This window comes from Lycium ferocissimum, unplaced genomic scaffold (assembly GCF_029784015.1).
Source record: "Lycium ferocissimum isolate CSIRO_LF1 unplaced genomic scaffold, AGI_CSIRO_Lferr_CH_V1 ctg2381, whole genome shotgun sequence".
Classification (NCBI taxonomy): Eukaryota; Viridiplantae; Streptophyta; class Magnoliopsida; order Solanales; family Solanaceae; genus Lycium; species Lycium ferocissimum.
The window spans coordinates 4,420-15,561 of record NW_026721224.1 but is presented as its reverse complement, the minus strand read 5'-3'; the positions used below and the strand labels follow the sequence as shown (position 1 = coordinate 15,561).

Genomic DNA, 11,142 nt, shown 5'->3' with positions numbered 1-11,142 from the left:
GTACAACTCCTTTGACAACTATTTAATTGATGTATGGGGATTGGTGTCATACCCAAACCATTTCATTATTAGAAGTCGATGATTTGTTACTTTCTTTGTTCGTTTTACATACATTGTAAAGTTCTCTTTTGGTTGTACTTTTGCCCCAGAACTTGCTTAATGCTGGTTTGTTTCACATCAATAGTATCTCCTTATTACTCATCAAAAAACAATATAGAAATACAAAGAAGCCTTTTCTTCTTTCTCAAATTTTACAGTTAGTTTAGTAGGAAAACATCACATCAAAGTTAACAATTTGAATACGTAAATGAAGTTTAAATTCTTCAAAGTGGTGAAGATTCTGTAGAATAATATTAACAATTTGAATAGGTAAATGAAGCTTAAATTCTTCAAAGTGGTGAAAGTTGTGTCGAACAATACTATTGATGGAATATTGTCGGACCTTTTAGAATGTATCAAGCTGAAAAATATTGTATCAGTTAATGGTGGAATGGAGGGAGTAATAAAAAGTGAGCAAAAATCAATAGTTGTTTGCCTACTCTTTTGGATAAAGCTGGAAATAATATTGCAAGAAAAAATTTGATGAAATTCCGCTCCATTATGTTGATGTTGAGCGTGAGTGGTGATTTACGCTTCTAGTTTTGTTGGTAATAAGTTCTGTACTTGGTGCTTTGGGAATATTCCTTGTCTATAAGAAAATGAATGATGCACCTGTTGACTTAAAAAGTCTTGACACAGGAATGCTAGCTGCAGAATCTGCATTCAGCGTGCTCCAAGAAGGTTTGAAGATGGAAACTTATTGGGACAATTTACGAAGTTCATGGATATGGGAAGAACTATATACCGCAAGGAATTATCGCCCTGTGAGTGTTGTGTTTCCAAAGCCTTTTAGGAGCATATTTGTTAGGTAAACCAATCATGACATTGCATCTTCTCAAAATTATTGCCATACCTTTGGAGCATGGTGCATATTTTTGTGCTGGAGAGGGGGTTCCTCTATGCCTTTCCTGATATAGTGAGACAAATGGCTCTGATGACCAACATTTTGTTGTCTCTTATAGATTGAAGTCAGCTACTATTTTTTTGTTAGATTAGCTACAGGATGCCCGTTAATATTCTCGTTTTAATCTTCTGTTTTAATTACCTTCTCTGCTGCAGGCATTTAAGTATGGGCTCTATCCTGGTTTGGCTTTAAGTGCTGTAGAGCAGTAAGATTTCACATTTAACTTAGTCAAATTGTCTTTTCAACACTGTTTTTTTTTTTTTTTTTTTTTCATACTATGTTCTTAAGCTGTATGATTAATGGATCAGCTTATATTTGGCAGTTACATACTCCAGGGAAAATTTCCAGTCACTCTGAATCATGGGAAACCTGATCATGAAGCAACAAGGGTAAGAAGTTTTTATATCATAGGAGTTCTTTTGATGTAATGTAAACCAGATGCTTTATTTTGTCACCTCTTTGGACGTGATTGGTACAGGCCCTCACTACCAGTCAAGCGAACCCTGGACCTGTCTGCTGTGGTTATTCTAATTAGTTTATTAACTGAGAAGAAATGGTATACTAAAAAAAAAAAAACCCAATAACTGAATAACTGATTCCATATTAAGTATGAACATAAACAGAGGCGTTGCCAGGATTTGAGCCTTACGGGTTATGGATTCTCTGAAACGACCTCGAGTGCTAGTAACTGAGTTTTGAATTTAATTTTTGTACATATTTAGTAATATTTTAACATATATACCGCGCTTCAATCAAAGCTACTGAGTTCTCCCGCTGGCAAACAATTAGCACTAGCAAGCACGGGGTAGCTAACCGTGGCCTGTATGTCTCTCATGGTCGGGGAGGTGGGCTACTTCTTTTAAAATGAATGTGATCACACCAGTAACTGATTGTGGGTAAAGCATATAATCAATGGAAATAACAAGAACAAGTTAACATGCTCACACAAACAAGTTTATGATTACTACCAACACAGATTATATGGGTTGTTCACACAAGGCAATAGGTATAGCATGATTTATTTCTTTTAAGTTATCAAACACATAGAGGGCGTAATCTTATCAAAAAACCCAACTAGTAAGTTAGCAACTTATCCCAATAAGAGGGCTTTTGGAAGGGTAGAAATGAGTTTTGGGCAGTTGAGGAGTAGCCTCCGATCCCTTATTTATTTTTGGTGCACCCATATAGTTTCAGGATGTTTAGAGGATTGGTGTCTTTTGTAGAGAGCCATATTTTTTTTTTTTGATCAAACAAGAACAAATCCGTAGAACCAGCCCAACCAACCAAGAAAAGTTTATGATTTTCCCAGTAAAAACAACACCAACTTGGTGCATAATCTACCAATTGAAAGGAGATGATATTAATGTACAAACACTGATAGGTTTTTTTCTTTTACCTTCTTCCTACCTTCTTTTTTGCTTTTCCTTCTACTTCTCGGCAGGGGTTGGGTGCATGGGTGAGTATGATGATTTGCAGAATACAAGAGACCTCAACTGAAACTTGAGAACAACTTAAGGGGAAGGATATCTAAAAATGTTTCGGTGATAACAAAACGGTTCAGCAGAAACTAGTTATACAATGCGATTCTTAAAAAGAAATTCAACTTTTTCAGGAGAACGAGGGTCTCTTCTAGCTGTTATCTGCAAAAGGGCACCATCAATTTGCATGCGGTGCACTACTCTTGCTTGTTGTTTGAATCATCTATTCCAAGGTGATGGCTTCCTGACAAAGGAATCTGGAGTTCCATCATCATTGAGAGCATTCCTGGGTCCCTTCTCTTGTAGAAGTTCAAAAACACATCCTTCAGATTAATCCATTCCATGAAATACGGTGGCAATTTCATCCCTGCTAAGGTGCACTGCTGGGGAACTTTAGTCTTCAGGTCCCAGTTCCCACAAGTAACAAAGGCAGCATTATTAAGACAGCCACCCTGTTCATTTCTCCATAACTGACGTTCAGCTAGCCAAACTTCAAACTGCTCGATAACTTCCGCAAATGGTATAGCTGTATCATGCTAGACACGATCAACTCCTAGCTTTCCATATTTCCCTTCTATATATTGATTTATTCTTTCTTCGTGCATTTTTGTTGGCCTCACAAACCTATGGAACAAGTCGACCACATCCATGGTTTTAGCATCAAAAAGGAGAACAGGAAACTCGAGAATGTCAACTTTACCCTCCAAATCCAGCACCAAAAAGTACTCCAACTCCTGCTTCCTCAAATTCTTAAGTCCAGCAGCATTTTGCATAAACTCCAACGAGCAATTATGATTAAACGTGTCAATATGCATAGGATCATCCATCTTAGTGCACTTAACCTTGAGTAAAACAGACACACATTGGCTTCCACCTAGTACGCGAGATTTGCATAGGCTGAATTAGTGAAGAAGAAGAAGAAGAAGTGGATTCTTCGGTTGTAGAAAGAGATGGGGAGATAATGTTGATTTTACGGTTAGGTGTAAGTGAGGAAGAAAATAAGGTGGCGCTGGAGAAGAAATACGGAACCGCCATAGCAAGGGCACCCTATAAATTCCCATAGCCATGGAAAAAAGGCTCTCTTGAGTTCTGCTAAAGGAGAGAACCATATCTCATTGTAGGTTCTTTACCTTTTGGTACACTTTTTGTGTATGGCTGATTTTGGCCTTCTGATTTATGAAATGAAATTGCTTACCTGATAAAAAAAAGCAACTTATCTCAAGCTACAGGCTTAACTTCACTTCACGCTTCCTTCAAGCAATGACGAATCACAAACTCACAATCTACATGATAACCAGGTTCAACTTACATTAATACATTAGCTTAATTTTTCTAATTTGTGAGTTTTCTACCAATTCGTTGGAACTAAATTTATGAACTGTCTAATCCAATGGGTTGGGACCATAATTAATGATGTTCATAATCGACATATTCAACACCTAATCAAGGATTTCCTCGTTGTCCTCCAAGTCCTTAACAAACCCATCAATAGAATTCTAGGATTTGTTCAATCCCTTGTTGAATAACCACCTTAACTCAACCGTGGTTAACAATCATAATCTAATACTAGTGATGTAGTAGGTGTAGAATTACATCAATGTAGTGAAACCTTGAAGATTCTCAATTGGGTGTTCTAATCAAGGTTTGAAACTCCAACAGTGAATTTTATGCGTTTTTGATGTAAATCCATGTAAGAGTATGTTTAATGAAGTGGAATAATCTTAATAATACTCAACTTTTGGTGTACCTTGAAGTACCTAGGTCGAAAACCCTTCTCAAAAGTTCTCAACCAAGTCCGAAAATGATGTGTTTTCTACTCCCCTACCCCTTACCACCCCCCCCCCCCCCCCCCCCGCAAAAAAAAAAAAAAATCCCGTCATATATACTGATACGTCTCATGTTATGGCCATGCGTTGCATGGACCTATCCTGGGAAAGATTGGGGACCTTCGCTGCAACGCATGGCCACAGCGTGGGAGTGCTGAAATTATTCTGTCAACCGACGCGATGGTCATGCGGCGCATGGCCTCTGCTTTGCCTGGGACAACATTTATTCTCCCCATTTTGCATTCTTTTGGCCATTCCTACCACTCCAACTAAGTCCTAAATCTTATCGTATGTCCGTTAACACACCGTCATCCCCGAGTAAGTCTCAAACACCTCGGCCTCTCATTAACTACAACCATTAAGCCCTTAAATTAGTCCAAGCTAGTTATAGAGCAATACGGGGCTTTGCAATTTTGCTGCGTAAAGCATAGATGTAATTTATGCTCTGGTTCTGGACTGCGGAAGACATCTAAAAGTGGTATCCTTCACAAACCTTAAAAAATCATCTATCCAAGAAATATACAAAAGCATAAAAACTTTCAGGTTGAGTTAATGTTCTTTTCCCCTTCAAGAGTCATGCTGCATTCTTTTAGAATGTCTCCAGATTGGATGCTGTGCTACAGACGACCATGCTCCCTTAATTGTACTTGTTTTTAGCGTTCCCTGCATGGATTCAGTCATTACCCTGAAGGACTTTTATCATCAGCAAAATGAAATTCAGATATTGTTTTCCTTCTCTTTTGGGGAAACTTTCTATGTTTCTTTGAAGTGGTTCATTCTTTTGAGACACTAGATCAGCGATGTAGCTTAGGGGTGGTGCTCACTTGATTTGCTTATTGTGGAAGAAGTGCACTCTGGTTGACCTGTCGTTGATCTGTGTGATTTATGAAATTTGATTGCACTGACCTAAAGAATGTTCATGGTGAAGATAGAAACCGAAGCAGATCAGTAAATGCTACTCATTTGCGAATGGGGAAATAGCATATCGACTCACTTTCCTTTTCATAGAGCACAGGAACTTTTTAGCTGTTTAGATGAGAAATTAAAAGTAGGAGAGTAAACATAGTACTACAGATCAAGTTTCTTGTGGATTTGCAAATCTAAGTACATTCATGTATTGATTGGCATCTTTGGAGAAAACCAAAGTATACTTATGTATATTCTCTTCAAAACTAAAAGAGACTATTGCTGATTTATCAAATGAACCACACACCGTAGTTTCTTGTTTACCAAGCCGACTCCAAACTATTCCGTGTTTATTCGTATCACAATATCCAGCTAACGTTAAGTGTGCACTTTCTAGAGAAGTTGGTTATGTTTAGTATAGCTCACCAATCAAGTATAGGTATCACATGAATTTGGTCCTTTATCTGCAGGAAGCAAAATTATCCTCACCAATTGAGTACCCAAAGCCAGATGGTGCTGTATCTTTTGATGTACCGACCTCTCTGTACAGGTAAACCGTCTGTTTGTCAAAAACATTTTCTGATTGCTGTGGGTGATTAATTTGTTCGTTCTCCCGCAAATTGTATAATAGCTATATTTCCCCTGTATGAAAATGAATTTATAGCAAGTAAAATGGAATAATTTGGTTAAAGACGATGCAATACGATCAAATGTTTTTATTATTAATGCACAGTTTCACCAAAACGAAAAAAAAAACAAAAAAATTGAATAGAATGGTGAAGCAGGAAACAATGAATTTCTTGAGAGCAGATCAGGAATTATTTGGCCAACTGAAATCTTATTAAGTTTTGTCATCAACTGAAATCCCGGTTAATTTTCTTGTTTAATAGAGGTTGCCATCAAGGTCGAACATATCACATCACTGTGCCAAATAGAATTACTTAAAATATGTGAGGTAAGATCCATTTGGTAAAAGCACATAGTGTCCTGCTAAAGGAGAAGTTCCCTTGCATTGCCTTCTTTCTTTATGTGTTTGAGGAAGGACTGAGGGATGTTGAGTGGTCAGATCTTCTTTCATAACAGAAGTGCTGATTTTTCTTTCTAATTTCCTTCCCATAGGAGCAACACAAATCATGATCATGACCAACCATCTCATCTTCATCTGAGAGATCCTGCTGTTCCAGAAAAAGTCAACTTGCCCAAGTATGCTGGACCTGAGGCACGATATTGTCCTGCACGAGTTTATGAGTAATATTCGTTCTCGTCTGGAAATAACTTTTCATTTCCTTTTCATGTGTGTTCAGTTGTCCTCTTCAAAATGATAGGTACATACCGGATGACACGGGTGACTTAAAGTTGCAGATCAATGCTCAAAACTGCCTGCACTGCAAGGTAATGTTGTCTTGTGTCCGCGGTCCAATCTTCCCGCACTGAGTTAAAGCTGTGAAATTTGTTTCAGATACCTGTGTAGACATTCCTAATGCAATAATCCATTAAAGATAATTGTGTGTGCAGCAAGCTGCTGGGGTTCTTGCTGATAGTCCTCTGGAAGTTCCTGTTCACTTGCTTAGTTTATGCTTATACGCTACTTTATGACGTTTCATAATGGCATCCAAAAATCTGTATTCTTTCAGGCCTGCAGTATTAAAGATCCGACACAGAATATCGAATGGACAGTTCCTGAAGGTGGAGGAGGCCCTGGTTACACAATCATGTAGCTGACTTTCAGTCCTCATGAACTGCTAATGATGGATTCTTCCTAACGCAGTAAAGATGAATAGAAAAGTTAAAAAATGAAGCTCTTAGCGCTCACACTCTATCTTGGATACTATAAATTGCTGGATTGTAAATAGAGGAAATTAAGAATAAGGTTGTGTGGCCAAAACATTTTGAATGTAATGCGATGGTGCGTAACCATTTTCATCTTTCCTTCAATTGCTTCCCGATATATAAATTAATCAATGGAAGAAGGCCAAAAATGCTGCCGAACTATCTCAAAAGGTTTAAATATACCCTTCATTCACCTATTTTGCTAAAAATACCTTTCCACCAGCCTATTTGGCTCACTTTTGCCCTTAAAACTAACAAACCTCTTTTTTAATTATTTTTAATATTATTTTTGCTTTTTTAAAAAAAAAAAAATACAATTTCTCTTTTTTTTAAAGTGACAATTGAGGCTCAAATTTGTCGTATGTTCAGGTATAATTTTTTTTTTTTTTAAAAACTATTTTTATTACGTGTCATATTCCTATTAGATGAAACTAAAACGTTTGCCCTTTAGTTAAACCCGTCCCTACCCAACATATTCAACTTATTCATAAAATATACAAATTATTTATTTGTTCACCACAACAACAAATTATTATTGTATTTGTTCATTTTTTGTTATTTTTTTCATAACAATTTACTCTTTTTGAACCAATTAGCAGCCTTAATTTTATTTTTCGTTGTTTTTGTTCATGACAAATTAATTTCGTGTCCTTGTGGTGGGCAAACAAAATAGTTTATATGTTTTATGACAAAGTTGGGTGAACAAATAAAATAATAATTTTATTTTTTGCTATTTTTCTGGTGAACTAACAAATTATTTGTTATAAACAAATAAAATAATTCGTATGTTTTATGAAAAAGTTGGGTATGTTTGGATTTTACTTTCATCCAATAGAAATATGACATGTAATAAATAATAATTAAACAAAAAAACTTATACCCGAGCATAAGATAAATTTAAGCCTCAATTGTAACTTTAAAAAGAAAATAATAAATATAAAACTAAACGTTAGTAAATTTTCTATATGGAAATAATATTTAGATCTAAGAAGAAATAATATTAGAATTTTGAGAAACACAAGTGGCGTCTTTGCCTTCTTATCTTTTTTTTTTTTTCATGGTGAAAGGGGTTTGAAAATATTGAAATGCCATTTAAAAAGTTTAGAGGCATGTGGCTGTTGAAAAGTAACTGGACAATTTGTGACATAGGAATAACATTTTCTTGCGCGGATTGCCCTTCTTTTGGGGTGGTCTTTAAATTTTGCCCTCACTTTGGGCCTTTAAATTTTCGCTCCTCATATTTGTGGTTTTAAGTTGTGCGCCTTCGCTTTTAAAGGTGGGCGAATACACGAAGTTCTTCGGGTTCGAACTCCCGCTCAAGCATAAAATAAAAAAATAATTTCGCAAGGCGAGATCGGGGGGTGTGTATGCCGGATCCCGATACAATCTTTAAGGAAAAGCTAAAGTTATGCTTAGATCCGCATAACTAAAAGTTTGCCTCATAAGGCAGAATTTTTCCTAAGACTTAGTTTAGTTATGCCTTATGGGGCAGAATTTTAGTTAAGGCATAACAAAATTATGCCCCATAAGGCAAGAACTTTTCCTTAAGGCATAGACTTTGCCTTATAAGACAAAGTTTAAGTTATGCCAAGAAAAGTTCCGCCGTACGGGCATACTTTTAGTTATGTCTTTGGGGCATACTTTTTGTGAAGGCATAACTAAAAGTTTATCTTGAAAAGTAAAAAAAAAAAAAAAAAAAAATATATATATATATATATATATATATATATATATATATATATATATATATATATAATGTTTCTTCGACGTACTTTTAGTTAAACATAACTAAAAATGTCACGGGCAGGGGGTATAGCTAAAATTTAAACTTTGCTTTATAAGGCAAACTTTTAGTTATGCTTAAGAAAACTCGCCTTATGGGGCATACTTTTAGTTATGTTTTATCGTACACTTTTAGTTAAGGCATTATTAAAAGTTTACTTTCGAAAAGTTTATATATATATATATATATATATATATATATATATATATATATATATATATATATATATGCATAACTAAAAGTCCCCCTGAGGGGGCATAGCGAAATTTAAACTCTGCTTTGCAAATTTTTTTTAAAATTTTTGAATTTTGGGGTTCGAACCAGAACCTACGGGTTTTAAAGGCAAAATTTAAAAGACTATAAATATATGAGGGGAAAAATTTAAATACCACCCCAAAAGAAGGGCAATTCTGCGAATTGCCCTAGGAATAACAAGTTCAAGAGTTTGAAAAAGTACGCGGAATTTGCACGATTGTCCTTATTTGGGGGTGGTCTTTAATTTTTATCCCTCAATTTGTTGGTCTATAATTTTTGTCCACCGCCCAAAACACCCAGAGGTTCTTGGTTCGAACCCCAATTCATTTTTTTTTTTTTTTAAAAAGCAAGGCAGAATTTCATAGAAAAATTAGGCCTATTCGGGCAAAAGGATAATTCCAGCAGAGTAAAAAAAAAAAAAATCTGCTTGCAAAATTTCGCAATTTGCCTTAAGGCAGAGGGTTTGCGAAGCCTTGCCTTGCGATTTTTTTTTTTACGGGGGTTCGATTCCAGAACCTCGGGGTATTTTGGCTGTTTTTTTAAGCGAAGGACAAAATTAAAGACCAGTGCCTTTGAAAGGAAATCCGTGCAAAAAAAAAAAAGTACGTATCTAGCTAGGATATCTAATGGGTTATTCGCACGAATGCCCCTAGTTCGGGGTGGTTTTTAATTTCTGCCCCTCAGATTTGTGGTCTTTTATTTTTACTTCAAAGACTTTTGGCGGACAAAGCAAAACTTTAAACATTCAACATAATCTGAAAAAAGGCATACATTTAGATTTCGCTAGGCATAGTTAGTGTTTAGCTTCGGGTTATTTATCATTATATCCACGTAAGTTATACCCCGTACTTCGTACGTTGGAATATTCTAAGTTGCTTGCGACGAGTTATGGACAAGACTTTTATTTTTCGGGTTTTGTTGATTTTGTCTCAATGCATAAGTCGCATATTCATCTTTTTGTAAGTATGAAGTATCAAGGGTAAGATTGGAATAAGGAAAAAATTAGAGAATGAAAGTTGAAGAATTTGGGACCTAAAAATGAATTATGGAAAGTTGGCTATTATTTGAAAATGGCCATGTGTGTGTGTGGGCCATAGGGCCACATGTGGAAATATTGAGTGGGCATAAAAGATGACTAAGTAAGTCATCTTAATCATTTTATCTCCTAGAAAATTTAAGAAGCATCAAGAGAGAGAGAGAAAGAAAGAAGGAGAAAATCGGCTGAGAAGGGGGCTGGCCGAACCAGCCCCATGGTGATGATCAAAAAAAAATTTGTTTCTTCAAGCCTTCCCACTAATTGGAAGGCCCTCGTCGACGTGGAGTAGTTGTTGGAACGGGAAAACCGCTTGTTGTCGCGATTTGCCAATTTTAGTCAAGAAAGAAGTTAAGTGGAAGGTAAGATTTAATTATCTTTGTATGTTGGATAGGTGTTTGTGCATGTTGTAGTAGGTGAAAATGAATGAAATTCATGAAAGTGTGGAGGTTGAAGTGTAGCCGTGTGTGTGTACGTGTGTGGCACGTGTAGTGTGTGTGTTGTGGTAGGAGAGTGGAGGGTTAGTTGAACTTAGCATGTTTGTGTGTTGTTGTAGTGTGTAGAATTGAATGGAAGTCATGGAAAAAAATGTGTGTCAGGTGTGGCCGTATGGGCTGTTTTGGTATGACAAAGTATGGATTGATTTTACTTAGTGTTTTAGTTGTCGTGGTTATGGATTATGTGATGTAAAATGCATGGAAATCATGAAGGTGGTATGATGATGTCTTGGCCGAGAATGGGCTATTTTGTGTGCTAAGGAATGAATTAATATTGTGTGGTATTTTAGTTGTTATTGTCATGAATTCTATGATGAAATGAAGGTTTAATGGTTTAAATGGAAGTTGGAGTCGTTTGTAAATTGTTAGAGAAGATAATATGGTTTCTTGTATGTATGGAAATGAAGTCGTTAACGTGTAGATTATTGGTGTAGTTGATGAATTTGGAAGAAAGAATTGTGTTGCCATGTTCTTGTTGAATTGGAACATTTCTGTAAGGTGGCGTTTTGAATTGGCTTGTTTGATTATTGA

General features: G+C 36.1%; 1 protein-coding gene and 1 pseudogene across 5 annotated transcripts in view; one reads left to right on the top strand and one right to left on the bottom strand.

The window, feature by feature from the left end:
* Nucleotides 1–7,205, top strand: part of LOC132043391 (electron transfer flavoprotein-ubiquinone oxidoreductase, mitochondrial) — a 34,431-nt gene extending 27,226 nt beyond the window's left edge. The window contains exons 11-17 of one of the 5 annotated variants that reach the window (XR_009411794.1): nucleotides 739–863; nucleotides 1,159–1,208; nucleotides 1,326–1,392; nucleotides 5,684–5,763; nucleotides 6,333–6,432; nucleotides 6,539–6,605; nucleotides 6,856–7,205. Coding sequence is in view for 3 of the 5 variants with exons in the window: in XM_059433891.1 (XP_059289874.1) it covers nucleotides 739–863; nucleotides 1,159–1,208; nucleotides 1,326–1,392; nucleotides 5,684–5,763; nucleotides 6,333–6,461; nucleotides 6,539–6,605; nucleotides 6,848–6,931 (602 nt within the window). In the remaining 2 variants the exon portion in view is untranslated. Of the gene's footprint in view, nucleotides 1–738; nucleotides 864–1,158; nucleotides 1,209–1,325; nucleotides 1,393–5,683; nucleotides 5,764–6,332; nucleotides 6,462–6,517; nucleotides 6,606–6,847 lie in introns of those variants that run through there. The other 4 variants (XR_009411793.1, XM_059433892.1, XM_059433891.1 and 1 more) reach the window with 4 other exon arrangements.
* Nucleotides 2,271–3,548, bottom strand: LOC132043392 (uncharacterized exonuclease domain-containing protein At3g15140-like; annotated as a pseudogene).
* Nucleotides 7,206–11,142: the final 3,937 nt, after the last annotated feature.